Source organism: Falco peregrinus, chromosome 1 (genome assembly GCF_023634155.1).
Source record: "Falco peregrinus isolate bFalPer1 chromosome 1, bFalPer1.pri, whole genome shotgun sequence".
NCBI lineage: Eukaryota > Metazoa > Chordata > Aves > Falconiformes > Falconidae > Falco > Falco peregrinus.
The window spans coordinates 17,957,080-17,974,014 of record NC_073721.1 but is presented as its reverse complement, the minus strand read 5'-3'; the positions used below and the strand labels follow the sequence as shown (position 1 = coordinate 17,974,014).

Sequence of the window (16,935 nt, the reverse complement as noted above, 5' to 3'; positions counted from 1 at the left end):
GTAAATATATTACTATAAATAAGAAATGTAAATCATATGGAAAATATAGAATCAATACACATTTTGTAATAATGACACGTATTGCAGTAATTTAATAAGTAGTAGTGTAATTTTGGTAACAGGGAAAAATACTGTTCTTTCTGTTCATGTAAGAGTTTGATTTGGCATCAGTGTCCCAACACATTGATGTAAAAGAAGTTTGCTGTTGGGACAGTTGTTTGTCGATGGAGATTCATCTCACTATGGAACCTTTTGTCACAGAGGCTTTAGAAGTTTTCAACAATAAGTAACAGCTTTAGTCCTTGAAATTTTCCTTCATTCTGCAAATATTTACTGTGTATGTAATGTTTTATGGTTTTCGTATTTTTCAAACACTTTCTGACTCAGTATTTTATTGTTGCTGTTGCTTGTAGGAGAGTATTACTGTACCTTTGAATTGTAGGAATTAATAAATTGTTTTAAGAATTCCAAGGGAAATTCAGTGTAGATTTAATATTATAAGTTTTTTTATCCAAGCCTGTGTTGGCTTTCATTTCAGCCGGGGAAGAAAAAAATGCAATAAACTTGTGTCTAATATGTGTCTCATTGTGTAAGAGGTGCTATCTTAAAAGAAATGCTGTTTTATTTGCAGAAAGCCATATTCTTGAGGATGTAAACAAGTGTATCATTGCACTGAGAGAGCAAAATGTGGACAATTTAGATCGTGCAGCAGGTGCAATCCGAGCGCGTGCTTCAAGAGTAGCTCATATTGTTTCGGGTGAGATGGACAACTATGAACCAGGGGCTTACACTGAAGGAGTGATGACAAACGTTCAGTATTTGACCAAGAATGGTAAGTCTGATTTTTAAGCTATGACCTCGGTCTCTTTAGTGGCATAAACTTTCCTTTATATGTCACATGTAAAGTGAATCCTGTGATTCTGTGATCTAATGCACTAGTTATGCACTAATGATTCACTGTATGGTCTCTAATCTCCTTTCAGCATGCTATCCAATTATTATAATACCATGCAGTTAAAAACTAATTTTAAATTTTTTATTTGAACTACATTATTTATGTAAGGTTTTTTAAGTTATGGAGCACTTTTACTGGAGTTCTTAAATAAATGTAAGTAAGAATGTTTGGAGACTTGTAACTGATGAGGCAGAAGCTTTCCACTTTGTTGTACTGGTCTTACGACACCTGTTTTAAGGAGCTGAAAGGCAAACTTGAGAGAAAGAGAAGAAGATTCATAATTTGTGTGTGCTACCACTTTAAGGACTGCAGAGCAGTGGTTAAATATCCCCAAATATCTTCAGATTTGCTAAGCACATTTGGAACTTCCTCAAATGGTTATTAGTATCCATTTACTTTTTCATAATACTCAAAAAAAGGGTATCCTATATTGGAATATCCCTGTAGAGAATAGTTCAGGGGTGTAACTGCACTGTTCTAGAAATGTTTTCTGTTGTTTACAACAGTTGTTGTTTATATAAATGAATTGCTGGCCTTTCATAGTGTATACTTAATTATCTGCTGAGCTCCCAGGACTTCCATATTTTCAGTGGTTGCAAATCTAAATAGTTTGGCAGTTAAAAAATTGCTGCTAATTTTTCTGGCAAGTCTGTATATCTCTGGAATATAGGATTTAGCTTCATGAACTCAGAAGTCTAAATCCTAGCTCTGTTAGTCTAAACAAATTCCTGGTATCTTACATTTGACTGACATTTACTTTATTTTGCTGCAAGAAGAGACAGGGTTTTTATTTGAGCTCTTTCTTAATCAGTTCAAATATGTCCAGGACAGAACAGTCCTCATGTGAACAAGAGTGAACTGACATTGCAATGAAGTGGCAAAAGGGACAGAATAGTGAGAAGGGTTTGAAATAGACTTCCTTGTTTTTATATTCTTTTCTGACATTTTGATGAGAAAATCTGAGAAAACTTTCTACATGACATTCTTTTTTTCATAACTTCTGAAAGTTCTGTGACAAATACCAAGGGAATCGGCAATTATAGGAAGGCACAGTTTTGATTCCCATGTAAAAGCTGAGCCTTTCTTTCTTGAAACTGGTAGTGTTTAAACACATTTTAAGTTGACACTGATTTCTGTTCTGTTGTCTTGCTTTGACAGTAATATATAATGTGCCTAAATCTGTCTGTCTGCAAAAGACTGGAAGACATAAAACGGGTTTTGCTTGGAGTGTTTGCCTTTGTCAAAGGTCATCAAGCATGGTGTCTTCTCAAATGTCTTTGTAGTACTTCAAACCTAAGAATCCACTATCTTAACAGTGTTCAGTAGGAGTGGAAAAAAGAAACATATACTTCTGATTCTGTATTTATACGATCTGCGATGAACCAAATAGGGAGGTTTTTTGATTGCTTGATGGTTTTCTTTTTTTTTCTTTTAACTATTTCAGCTTGGGGAAAATGCAGGTAGGCTGCAGCCTTCAGGTGTAACCCAAAACATTCTATCACCGCTGCATCTTTCAGGAGCCAGCTGATGGCAGAGTAACACTTCTGAGAGAACTGTGTATTTATGCTGCTGTTAGCTCCTAAGTTAGCTTACATGAGTGACCTAGGACAGTGAAGTGCATCCTTTATGCCAGCCCCACCCCCCATCCTTTGATACAATACACAAATTGTCCCTTAGTCTATGGAGCACCCCTCTGACATGTATGTAAAAGGTCCACAAAATGTCAGTTGAGTTAATTTAATCCATGAGTTTGGGCTTCATCTGTTATGCTGGTCACTGAGGACAGGAGAGGTGGTGTGTTGTGTGGAGCTGTTGGGCACCAAAGGCAGCTCAGGTTGGCACTCTGCTGCACTTGCACTGCTTCTTGTAAGGCTTGTCCTCCATTGGTTCAGGTGGTTCCTTCTATAGTGATTCCTGTAACATGCAACTCAAGTCATGGGTTACAACAATCTAAAGGTATATCCATTACAGTCTCCACCCCTGGTCCTTTTGGGCCAGGTGATAGGATTTAACATTGTAATGAAGTTCCCCCCTTGTTCTTGGCCTGGCTAGCAAGAAGGGGTTCCTGCTATGGTAATTCCTGTAACATGCAACTCAAATCATGGATTGTTTTCACCCAGGAGTAAATCACCTTGAGATACACATTGGACTTCCCCATCCTTCTGCATTACCCACCAAGTGCACCCAGATCCTTGCACTGGTTGATGCCCAGCCAGACCCTTCGCGGTGGCCCCCTGGCCTACTTTCCCCCTAGTTCTGTTGCTGAGCAGGAATATGACCCAAGCCAAAACCAGCACACATAATCATAATTATTAGATATAGGGAATACCAAGGACAATTTGTGGCCCCATTATCTCCTTGAGCTTGAGAGCTGTGTAGACCTATTAATCATAATTAAATATTTTCCTCAAATTTCTAGCATTTATGCATGGCCAGTTGTTCACACTGACACAAGAACTAAATGTACAAACTCTTCTGCCTCCACCTGGATTAAAACCAGTTTGGCCCCAGAGGGGCAAACACCTTAAACTTTTAAGCCTCTTCTGGAGAGATTGGGTTTGTGTTCAGTGATTTTCTTTAAAACCTTCACAAGTTTCAGTTACCTTTTTTTTTTTTTTAAAGCCCTTTCCTGCGATGTTATCCTAAAAGTCATGCTATTCTTCCTGACCTAGCTGTCTTCTGTATTGGCAGAATGTTTTAACATCATACTGTTTGCCAGTGTCACTGACTTATTTATTTATTTATTTATTTATTTATTTATTGGTCTCAGGACTTGTTTTGGCCAGCTTCCAGATTCTTCTCTCACTTTATAGCCCTTTCAGTATGATCAGTTGTATAGCCTCCATACTAATACTGATCTACTCCACCTGAAACAGAGCTTTCCTGTACGGTGCTTTATTAAATGTTTCTGCAGGGTGGATTAAATCTACTGCATAGCTTTTCTCTGGGAAAAGGTAATTTATCTTAGCAATAAAAGAGAGTAGTGGTATTTGATAGGAGCTTCCGTCTGTCTTCTGCTTTTTATTTAGCTTTTCCGTTTCTTCCATGCTTATGTGCACAAGCTAATGACTTTGTATTTTCCTAGATGCTTCACTTGCCTTTTTCAAATACAGTTTGCAGTCTTGTCTCAACAGCTTATGTGAGATGACTGACAGTATCCTTTGTCTGCAGAGTCTTTTGCAGTAGGGATTGTCTGTTTTTTCCAGTTCAAGAATGTTACATTCTTACTCAAAAGACACCTGCCATGAAGGCAATTTCATAAGGCTTTGCGATCTCTTTTCCCCTGCCCACTCCTGACATTTGGTGCTTATTTTATCCTCTTTTGGCATGCCATCTAAGCCAAAAAGGGAAGAGAGGAGCACCTTCAGAGACTTCATTGACTCTTCCTAAGATACATCTTCAGATGAGGTAGGATAAATCAGCTGTTGAAGCTCCTTACCTCCTCTTGTAGTATAAAAGATATCAAGATGACCAACTTTATTCTAGGTAATATATTTGGGAATACGTAAAATGAGGTGGATGAATCTCACTAATTCTGTGTTGTGTGCAAAATCAAAGGTTTTCAGTAATTTAAAAAGACAGGTATTTTCAGTGAAAAAAATACCTTTAAATGCTCATTCATCACCCTCAGAATGAGATTTAAAGATAATACTTGCTATTTGAGTCTGTTTATTATTCAGAGGTTTTTACACTTGCTTGTGAAGTCAAAAGACTGCAAAAGAAGACTCAGTCTTTTCACTGTAAAATATTTTTTTAAAAAAAGGAAACCCAAAACATTTGATAGGTAAACTGGAGCAAGGCTTGAGTATGCAAGCTTATGGGATTGGTAAACTTGTGACATTGGTGTACAGCTCAGACAAGGAACAGCTTGTAAGAAACTCTTCATTGGAGAATTATTCTAAGAGTTAAGAGGGGAGAAACCATTAACTAGGAAAAATGCCGAGGTTGTTTGCATGACTTTGCCTAAAATAATTTTTGTCTATAATTACATGATGATTGCAAGACTATAACTTAAGTAATAACCCTTGGTTCTTGTGACAGTTACTTGATTACAGAGGTAATAACCTCCATTTGGTTAGTCTGCACCTAGCTTTTTTTTCTGTAAGGCTCTGTTCTAATCCTTCTGTGAAACTGTGTTAAAAATGTTTGCTTTAAAAACTGTGAGATTTGCTTCACTTGTGAAGAATGTTCTGAAAAATAGAAGTAGCTTCAATTTTTTTGTGTTCCAGATAATCAAAAAATTACCCCAAACAAAATGCCATTTCTTTTTGCCATTTCTTTTTTTTCATTTCCTGCAGCTCAAAAAAAGCTTTTCATCACTGTTAATAACAGTAATGTCCATGTTGATTATAAATACTGTGTGGGAGTTAACACATTTGCTTGCGTTAAAATGCTATTCCACTTAGTGATCATCTGAGGTACTGAGAAGAAACTCCTCTTCAATCACTGTTCCCACAGGCTTTGTTCAGTAAAAGGTGGCTTTGGTTTTTTTTGGGAGATTTGTTTTTTGTTTTTTGTTTTTTGTTTTTTTTTCAGTAGAATTGCCTTTCTGTATTTATCATACCTGACACTTTGTGATGAATCTTCACTGCTTTTCCTCACGAGGCAACTTTAAGAAATTGCTCCTGACTTTCCAGTGTGTATATATCCTTTACCTATTCCTTTGAATATATTTTTCTCTTTTAGATCTTAGACCACAGTCTGGGTCTTGTCTGGGGGAGTGCATTCATAACGACAGCCCTTCCTTAAGCTGGTAACAAGATCAGGGACCTACTGTTCTTTGTACTAGGTATTTGTAACTGAAGTAGACTCTCTAACTTGGATAGTTTTTATCTGTGTGCCCATATCAAAACCATTGCCTTCATTTCCGCTGTGACTTTCTTGCACAGGGTCCTAAGTGCCTTAACCTCTGTAATGTTAAGGACCCTTCATTTGCAATTCTGTAGTCTGCCATTCACTTCCAGCCCTGTAACCTTTTGGGTCATTTTTAATGTATTTCCTAGAGCCTCTCTGGCAGTGTTTTTCCATTACTGTTGTCATAATGTTTTTCTTGTGGTCTTGCACCTACAAACTGAGATACTTTTGTTACTTTGCATTCTTTTGGGAGTCACAGTAAGCATGCTGTGCCTCTTGCGTTTGTCATGATTAACTTTCTGTCTCAGAGACTAACAATTATTTCCTTTGCCATTCAGCATTCAAAGAATCCTTTTTATCCAGTTGTCTTCTTAGAATGGTGTTGTGCATCGGAGCTGATATCTGCCTTACAGCAGTTGAAGTTTTTTGTCTATTTTAGAAATTTGTAATAAGGACATTTTAATTCTTAACCTAGTAACTTTGGCTTTTTCTGATGCTTCCTGGAACCAGCTGGTCCGACATGCCTACAGAGGAAAATGTTTTGAATTCTTCTAGCTATTCGATTTTTTAACATATATGTGTCAGAGCATGATCTGCCTCCTAAGCAGGACAGTGGACTGAGTAGTAACTGTATTTCACAAATCATTAGTGCTTAAGAGTTAATTCTATATTCCATAGTCTATGAGGACTGGGTTTTTTTAAGACTTCACCATGAATCCAGTCTCATTAAGGATTTGCTTAGAGCTGAAAAATTGTGGTAACTTCTTGTTTTTCAGCTTTGGATCACTCTTAAATTCTTCAGAGCTATCATTTGTTGTTGTTTTCTAACCTGAATTTACAAAAAGCACCTTATGCAGTTTTAATTTTTGCATGGGATACTTTTAAAAATATTTTATAAGAATTTGTAATTGTAATAGCATACTGTATCCTAATAATAAAATTATGTGGTCTCCTCCCAATACTGTTTCCAAGTATATATAGCTAACCATTCCAAAGTCTGTTCTGCTTAAGATTTTCATAGTGTCTCACCCAGAGTCCTTTCTGGCAAACATGCCCTCAGCTTTTTGTGGTTCCCTCCTTAGTAACTATGAACTGTTAATATTTGGAAGTGATACAGCAGATCTTGATGGGGGAGCATATGCATAATTCAGTAGGATTTATGTATGCATGTGTATGTATGTATGGATTATAAATCTGTTAACATAGTAAAATTGAGTCTTGCTGAAATTATATGCTTGTGGTCATTTCACCTTGGATCTCAGTAAGTCTCTCAGCATTAACATTCATGGCAGTATTTGGAGAAGTGGCATTGAATGCATTATATGCTGAATAGATATTTCTGTAAACAGAGCTTCTCCTTAAGTGCTGGGGACCAGGTTCTGTTTTCTACCAGAGTGTCACCGCTACCAGCTCTGTACAAAGTCATCTCTGAAACATTTTGTTTTCTGTTGACTTTGTTTTGACTCACAGTTGATGAGAACACCAGACCATCTCCTGGGTTTACCCAGTGCTATTAAACAACTTCAGCTAGAGTAGTTTTGGAGTAATTCAATAGATAGCCAACAAAAAGTAAGTAATACATCCATCAATTTTAGGGCATTCATCATAGAGTTTCATGCAGGGATATACAACCATCTGTCACTCATGCTCCTTTATGATTACTGTCAGGAATTAAAAATTAAAAGGTGGATGACTTCAGTCAGCAGATTAGAAGGTGTGTACCTTGGGCATTGTATAAAAAATTCATTGCAGAAACCTTCACCCTTCCAAAGCAATATAAAGCAGCAGCCATGCTTCTCTCATGGAATACTCAGAACTTGACAGCTAGGTTAGGCAGTAGACAGTTGATGCCCCTCCTGATCAACAAAAACATTTGGGAGAAGCCATAGATATTTCAACAGCTCGTTTTGTTTTATGTTTTTTTTATTTTGAGCAATTTCATAACTTCTTTCCTGACCTGAAGCTGCCAGTTTGCATTCCTTGTGTCAGACTATTAGTGTTTTCCCAGTAACTTTATTCTTGGTGTTGAGGGAGGCTTAAAATAATTTCCTGAAACTGATTCTCAGGTTTGCAGTCAGAAGTGTTTAGTGATCTATTCTACAAGATGACTGCAAGTAATAGACCTGTTTTCATTGGTCTTAGATTTCCTGGGGGCCTTGGTTTTGATATACTTGTTTTTTAGGAAGGGGAAGCTAGATTTCAGAAAATAATACTTAATGGTAGTATGCCAAACGTGGAAGAAAGATGATGTATTGATTATAACAAAAATGCAAAAAGGAAGGTGGGAAAAATCGGAGAATGTGCCTTTTGGAAACAGGAAGATACTCACTGTACACTTTCCAAAATAGGCTTTGCTAAATTCAGAAATGCTAGGGAAAAGGTTTCTGGAAAAAAGAGGCTTTTAGGATGGCCAGGGTCTGGAGCAGGTGACCTGTGAGGAGAGGGAGACACTGAGGATTTGTTTAACCTGGGCAGGTGGAGGCCAAGCAGCAATCAAATAGGAGCCTACATCTTCTTGTGAGACGGTTACAGAGGCAGTGGTGCTGTTGATTTTACTGTTCTAGCTAGCTTTCCCCAGCACTTCTACATGCTTAAATTAAATTAACCATCTTCTTTATCCTCCAAATGAAAACAGTAACTTTCCACATCCCACCTACTGTAAGTTTTTAATTGGAAATGAAATCAGATACCAAGTATTAAAAATAAGAGTGCCTTGTGTATCCTGACATAAAATTAGCAAAAAAATCAGTGAGAGTAGCCTGTTACTGCACCAGTATTGTTTGATAATAGAGTCAAGTGCTAGAAACATCTTAACATCCCTCTGGATTATCCTTCATTCTTGTGGACTGCTAATTCTCTTCCCACTGATTTAGAACAGGTTTGATTTTCCTGTTTGTTCAGTTGCAAGCAGTAAGACAAAGAGATTGTAATATCCTTCACATTTTTTCCTTTTTTTCCTTATGTAGATATGAGAGTATGCATGTGTGTACATAACAGCAGTGATGCAGTTGAATAGAAAGTTGCAGAGGTGGAGTTTAAAATGGTAGAGAAAGTGTTACAGTCATACTCTAGAAAATAAATTAAGCCAGTCTTCAAAGACTCAAAAATTGTAATCTATCAGATAAGTGAAAAAATAATTTTGCAGGTTTTTTTCTTTTTAAAAAAAAATCATTGTGCTTACAGACACAATGTTTATATGGAACGTGTCTGATAATGTTACAGTATGTACATTTACAAACAAATTCACCATACCCCCAGCAGCAGATTGTTTTCTGGAATTCCTTTTTTGTTGGATGAAGCCTGAATGCTTTGGGCATCTTCTGAAGATGCCCAGTATTATCCTCCTATCTTGATGAATTATCATCAAGGAAAGGAGAAGGTGTACTAAGAGTTACAAGCTTAGGGCATAGGCCAGGGTAATGCTTACAAGTGGTTTCTGGGATGTAACAATAAACGTGGAATAAGCAGACTTGTCAGCCTGCAGGTAGTCTCAGCATTCATGAGTATGTGAGGAAGCCCACTCTTTAGTCATGGCAATGTTAATGTATAAAACCTTAGCCAAAACTGGGATTGTATTGCACATGGAATAAGAATACGTTCCATGTTCCAGCGTGTCAGTTTCCCAAATAGGTAGATTCTTAATACAGTTGTGAAATTAATTGCATGAAGTGAATTTTGTTGTCTTTTCAGTACTTCTCTCCAGATCAGCCTTAATAAGATTTCTATTTTAGTTCAAAAGAGGTAATTCTTTCTGAGTGCTCTTAAATGACTTTAAATATCTTCTAAATGACCTTTTCAAAGGCCAGTCTTTTTTGAACGCTAAAATAGTCTTATTTACCCCAAAATATCTCTTTATATACTTTGTTAAGCATATTCATTTTACTTCAGATTTCATAGGAATTATTGTACTAAACATAAAGTTAACAAAACCCAGCATGTAGTAATACTCACAGAAATCGGAGTGGTTCAGGTTTTTTGCTGATAAACACCGTTCTCTAGCTTAAGCAGGATATAGCATAGTGCTTATTCACGAGAAACAACCAAGTTTAAGAGATATTTTTTTTGTTGATGTTTTTATTCAGCTCTCTTGAGGTAGGATTTCTCTTCCTCACCTACATTACTGAAAGGCTGTTCTCTGTTCAGATAGTCTCTCTTAACATATGATGAAGGAACTGCCCCATAGGAAGACCTCCATTTCCTCTTAACGTTTTGTGTGGTGTTTCCTGTGTCTATTCAGTACATTTGAACAATCCCAATTCAGGAGTGTTTGTTCAGCAGCCTTTAGAAATTGTGTGATGTGTTAGTTGGCTTCTTGTTCTTGCTGGCAGAACTTTGGCCTTGGATATAACAAAGCCAGTGAAGAGGAATTTCATTAGAAGTCTGTGGTAGCAAATTCTAGTAATGGAAATACAGGCTGCAATTCAGAGTAATTTTAAACAGATCCAAATGCATCTTTTCTTGACAGCAGTGGTGCCTGGCTGCCCCGTCTGCCTTTGCCTACCATGTTCCTTGTACCAGTACTAGCATGTCAACTATCTAGCCTGGTGGCAAGTTGGACTGGAACACTGAACCACCTCAAAAGTAGTTTGGCAGCCAAATATCGAAGTCTTCAACTGCTTCAGTGCATTGAACCTTGTTAACATGTTGCTCTGTATGATCAGTAGTTTTGAAGTGAGGATATGCATGTGGAAGTTTGTGGGGGTAGCCTGCAGCTGTACTGAAGGTAAACTGAAGCCTCTGTGTGCCCCATGAAATTAACTTGCGAAGAGTAATTGTGCTTTTCTTCATTGGATACAGGCTTAGAGTATTTACTAGTCTTAGCTTACCTGTATCACAAGACATTCTGTTTAGTGAAGGTGCCTCTTAAATGAAGCCCAGTGACTTCAGTTAGGCTAAAGGTGGCCATGGTGTTCTGCTCTGTTTCTCCTGAACTTAGTTCAGCAGGAGTGGATGTTTCCACAGCACATAAAGGCCCTGCAGTAGCAGGGAAATGATGAGGTAAGACAGGCCCACATGGTCCACAGTCTGCTAAGAAATGCAAAAGAAAAAAATAAAAAAAAAAATATCTGAAATTCTTCACCAGGATGAATTAGAGGGAAGTGTCTTTCTCATCTGAGATCTCATGGGCAGTCTGTCCTTGAGTGTGGCAGCAAAATGTAGTAGGTATAGAGCTTTAAAAAATGTGGACTATTTATATGATCTCAAAGTATCTTTCTGCTCTTTGGGAAGGTGTGACCTGCCTCTAATACCTCATACAGGGAAATACCTCTACCCTGTCAAAATCAAACCCACGTCTCTCTGTGTTTTCTGCTGGACATTTGTGCAGTGAGAGGAAAAAGGTCCCTTTAAGTCACCACTGAAGTCTTGAACTGTGGTATTTAATTGCAGGTACTGCCTTAATTCCCAGCTGCATTGTTAAATGCATTTGCCAGGCTGTGCAAGGACTGTGGAGAGAGAGCTTCAGTAGGGAAAAGTCCAGAGGCTCACAGATTCCAAAGTCATAAGCAATCACCCGTACCCGTACTCATCGAGTCTGCTTATAGAGTAACAGTGACTTTGCATTTATTTAAATTGTCATGGAACAAATGAAAATATCTGTGTGGTTCCCAGGTAGGGAGTTGAGTCACTGTCATGGATGTGTTTAAAAGAGGGATAAATTAGGGCCTTCTCTAAACTTAAAAGCAGCAGTTTACGGGATTGCCATTCATTAATAATATACACTGCTGATAATTAGGTCTCACTCATTATCAATCATTTCTCATATTCAGGACAGTTAACTCTTAACAATCTTAGGTTTGTTGTCTGTAAAGTTGTAATACCAAAAAACTGCTGTCGTATATTCAGCATAGATTATGTATAAATATATGTGTAAACATATGCATATATTATAAATAAATATATATGTATTTATATATAAACATAATTTTCTAGGCAATTAATATATATTTATATATATGCTTAGCTGTGGTACTAGATGCTTGTTGGTTATGCTAGTAGTCTTACAACTTTTCAGGTGCTTACAGTGTTGCAAAATGCTTATAAACTCTTTCTGGTTTCACTATTCTAGTATGTATATGTCTGGGTTTAAGAAAAGGAAATACTAATTATATTTTGCATTTAGTATGCAACTTCTTTTACACACAACAGGCTTCTGCCTTGGCTACTTCATATTGTACTACACTTTCAGTATGCAAAAACCTTAGCATGAAATACCAAATCCCAGAAAGACAATCTATAGTTCTTTATGCTCTAAATAGTCAAGGGGGAATGGGCACAGTGGGTGATTCAGAGATCTTTTCTCTCATATATTTTCCTAGGATTGAGATTGGCAGAGGAACATGAGCTGTTTCATGTGTTAGAAGTAAAAAAACCAAGTTAATCCCTTTCCCTGCATATAGCCTGTAAATTTGTAACCAAAACCTGGTAATTTGAACGCATATCCCTTGTACTTCTGTTTGAAGTAGAAGGGGTGTATCAAACACACACAGTCACAAAGCTCTGGTACTCTTTTCATATATACATATATATATATATATATGTGTGTGTGTATGTCTTGGCAAGTCATCTGATACAGTATTCTAATTAAATTTCACCAATTTAACAGTGTATCACAAAAGTATAGGCTTGAAATTAAGTGTCTGTACCATAGTGAAATCAAATTCAGAAACAGCTTGATGTTCATATTAGGATAGTATTATGTGGATTTGTAGCACAATCATAAACAACTGGAATTTCAAAAAGCTGTTCATGTTACTCAGTTCAGTCTTTTTCAGTGAATACAGAATAATATTCCTTTGCAGTAATTATATTCTTATTTAAATGTATTTTTAAACACATCTAATGAAGATGTCTCCATCAGTCATGAAACAGTTTATTCCGTTCTAAATTGCATGCCTTGGGTGGTGTAACTCAAGCTTCTTCCAGAAGAAGCCCTTGCATTCCAGATGTTATGCCCTGGCCAACACAGTGGCCTTAGCTTAGATGGTTTTTATTTGATGTTTGTATTAATTCTTTGTATACCATTTTGAATTGAAATGACATTAAGAATTGACATAATGGTTTGCAGTAAAATTGGGTTACCAGAATATACTGTTCTTACTACCTGAAATTCTTAGATGCCACTCCAGAAGAAATTTGCAAATGCTTATTTTTAAATCACAAAGAGCACAAACTATTCTTTGTTCTCAGACAGCGAAATTAAATAAAGTAGTACTGCATAAATACTGTGCAGTTTAACTAGATTTCTTATTTACTCTAGTATTACCATGCAGTGAAGTGGTAGTTGTAGTTTTAATCTTCTACCACACTTGGTTTAGGCCTCACTTTAGCTGAATTCCTGCAACTCAAATACTACTTAAATCCTCTGAAAGCAAACTGTCTATACCCATCACACTGACTTTCATGATAGGTGATCAGATTATGGGGGATAATAAAATACTTGAGATACACCCCACTTGCCACAACTCTCTGCCTATGCTACCACAAGAGGACTCATCTGAACTTGTTGCTGAAAGATGAAGGACATCCTTAAAGTAAATCTTTAATTTGCATTAATTAATTTGAGATTAGTTCAGTCTAACATGGTATACAATTCCAGGATGAAGCATGAAAAAGCATCCTCAGGAGGGCAGAGTTCAAGCATGTATTCCTTTTACTGTGTGGCTTTCTCAGTGCTAGACAAAACTAGACAAGCACGATAAGACTTAAGCTATGCTGATGAGCATCGAAGAAAATGAAAAGGCATACAGAGAAGAAATTGTGAATTACCTCACATGATGAGTATTTTTTTTTTTTTTTTCAAAAAGCACTGAATAAATAGGCACTTGTTCTCCCTAATTATTCCGTTTGGTTGCTAATGAAAAATGTGTCTTGTCTTTTTTCCATATAATTTAAGAAATCTGTTCTTCCCACTGACCTTTCAGAAGGCAAGGTAATTCAAGTGATAATCTGAAGACGGAAGAAAGGATTTCAGATATCCCATTTTTCAAATTAAATGGCATCTACTTGTCTCACACTTCTGGAGGCCTCTTTTACAGAAGAAAATGAACCTTCAACCACCACTGAATTAACTGATTTTTTTTTTATTTCTGAGAACTGACACATAAGTAACTGTTCTCCACTCTAGAAACAGCTGAGCTCAAATGCAGTGAAGTTAATGGTAATTTAGCAGTGAATTTAAATGTTTCCGAGGGTTATGTTTGTTTCTCCAAGTAAAGCTAGGTATTAAAGCATTATTGTAGCATCTTTCCTAATATTTCAATTATATGTTACCAGGTTTTCTAATTCAGAAGTGCTGTTGACTTCAGCTGAAGTTTTGTGTAAAAAATTATTATATACTTCAAAATTTTGCCTGAAATGATTCGTACTTAAGTTATAGGTAGTGGTGCTTTCCTGTGGTGAGAATTCATGAATTACACAGTGAGCAGTTGTGGAGGAAAAGATGGAACACATACTCTACTTGTATTTGAAACCAACACATTGCATGAGAAAAGCTTCTTTTCCACAAGGTGTATGTTATTCATATTGAATATTACAGAAGTTTAGTTCTATCCCTTTACCTGTTTTCTGTCTTCAGTCTACAAGTGATAGGAAATGAGTTGTTGCAAATTAGTTTAGTCTGTACTTTTTGAGGTCCTTCTGTGTGTGGTGGATTCGTGGGTTGGGTTTCCTTCGCTTCGAATTGATGTGAAGGATCAAGGGAGATATGGTGGTACCAGGTCATGACGCAAAATAAGGCCATGGAGTACCAGAAGAAAATTCCCAGGACATTCTGGGTGAAGCACACAGGATAATATCAAACTGACTCAAAATTTACAATTTATTTAATTCAATCATACAAGGTAAACTGTCTCAGTAATTCCAGGTTACAGTTGTGGGACTTTTTAATTTAAAGAATAAGCATCAATCTTTTGGTAGTTTTGTCTCCGTTCAGACTGAAAGCAGATTCTGACACAGTAGGACTTTGTGGAATACTAGTTCCAGCTTTGAGCTACATTATTCATCCTGATTCTTTGGCTAAAATTACTATTGGAATCACTGGCAAGGGTTTACAGCTGCTTCCCCAACTCCCATTTTAAAACTTTCTTTTTCGTTGTTGCACTTTATAACCATCCTCAGCCTACATGCCCAGCAAGTGTATTTTTATCACCATGATAAAAATTACAAATGTGTTCCCAATTAAAACTAACCATGTTATTACTATAATACTTTTTAAAATAAAGTTTTAGTCAATGTGAGGCAATTTGCTAGAAAGAACAATTACCTGGTTTATACTTTTTATGCTCACTGAATTTTGTTCGTGTTTTGTTTTTCACATAGTGATTCCAGAGTTTATTAGTCAAGTAAATATTGCATTGGAGAGTTTAAGCAAGAGCACAGTGCATTCATTTGATGATAACCAGTTTGTGGACATCTCTAAGAAGGTGTATGATACAATTCATAACATCAGATGCTCAGTCATGATGATTCGGGTAAGTTATTTGTTTGTTCATTTATTACTCATGTCTAAGATAGTTCAGGACATCAGGGTGTTTTCAGGAAAATGTAGAACTCTGCATGTGAACAATGCCCCATAGGTCATACTCAGGTTGAACTGATCTGGGAAATTTGGATTACAGTGAAACACCAGTGATTATAACTTGGAAGGCTAGAATTGTGTTGAGTACCAGATCAGAGTGTTACATAAAACATGTTTTGTTCTTCAAAAATGTTTATTTATATTTGGTTGATAAAGATCTTAATTTATTTCATGCATTACAAACTTGCGGCTACAAACCCAAATCTGCTTACAGCTCTTCAACCTTAACTTTATTTGGTGGACTGTAGAGTATATTCAGGTGATTCTGATAATCTCTTGTTGAAGTTTTGTCAGCTTCATAGCGGAAGACTGAACAGCCTGATTTCTATAAATCTTATACAGTCACAATCAATGTACTTATCCTAGTGTTCTTCCTGAAGTTCAAGAAATGTTTCAAAACAGCTTATTTTTAAAATTTGAAACAGAATTTTGTCAGATGCAGAATTTTCACAAAACACCTTCAGTCAGCAAATCCCATTTCACATGTTATAGCAACTGAGCTACTGTATCCCTATGTTCAGCAATTTTGTTTTTTAAATAAAATTAAACATGAATAAGAAATGGAGATACACTTTTCAAATGTAAATTTGTCTTCTGCATTTTCATTTTCAGTTGAGAAAAAAGTAAGAAACAGATTCCTCTTCTCTTTCAAATATAAAAACCTATTGAAGGCTAGCATGACCAGCAGGTCAAAGGAGGTGATTCTGCCCCTCTGCTCTGCTCTGGTGAGACCCCACCAGGAGTCCTGCATCCAACTCAGGAACCTTCAACACAGGAAAGGTCCTGTTGGAGCAGTCCACAGGAGGGCCACAAAAATGATCACAGGGCTGGACCACTTGTCTTACGGAGACAGGCTGAAAGGGTTGGGGTTCAGCTTGGAGAAGGCTCTGGGGAGACCTTATTACAACCTTTCAATATTTAAAGGAGGGCTTTTAAGAAAAATAGGGACAGACTTTTTAGCAGAGCCTGTTTGGACAGAACAAGGGGTGCGATGGTTTTAAACTAAAAGAGGACAGATTCAGAGTAGGTATAAGTAGGAAATGTTTTACAGTGAGGGTGGTGAAGCACTGGAACAGGTTGTCCAGGGACGTAGTAGATGCCCCATACCTGGAAATGTTTGAGGTCAGGTTGGACAGGGCTCTGAGCAATCTGATCTAATTGAAGATGTCTCTACTTATTGCAGGAGTGTTGGAGTAGATGACCTTTAAAGGTCCCTTCCAACGCAAACAATATTATGGTTCTGTCATTCTAATATGGAAAAATATTAGTGAGTTAACATATTGCAGTGTGTAATGTAAGTCAAACAGTTTCAGCAGAAATTCAAATGTGCAAAATCTTTAAAATAAGCCTCATTTAATGCCTGCATTGTTCATCCTGCTTGCCCTTAGTGACTCGGGGACTCTTGGTTTTTTTTAAGATTACACAGTTGTTCCTATCTGTTCCTCAGTGAGATCTGAGTCTTCTGTACATCCAGCCTTCTTGGGCTTGAACTCCGGATGATCATGACTGACTATCGCTTTATGGAGTTTTTAATCTTTGGGAAATACAC

The 16,935-nt window shown here is 36.9% G+C and overlaps 1 protein-coding gene across 3 annotated transcripts in view; it reads left to right on the top strand.

Moving 5' to 3' along the window:
* CTNNA3 (catenin alpha 3) overlaps window positions 1-16,935 on the top strand; it is a 500,914-nt gene that overhangs the window by 389,346 nt on the left and 94,633 nt on the right. For all 3 annotated transcript variants that reach the window (XM_005235159.3, XM_027783430.2, XM_027783431.2), the window contains 2 exons: window positions 632-832; window positions 15,128-15,279. In XM_005235159.3, coding sequence (XP_005235216.1) covers window positions 632-832; window positions 15,128-15,279 — 353 coding nt within the window. The remainder of the gene's footprint in view (window positions 1-631; window positions 833-15,127; window positions 15,280-16,935) is intronic.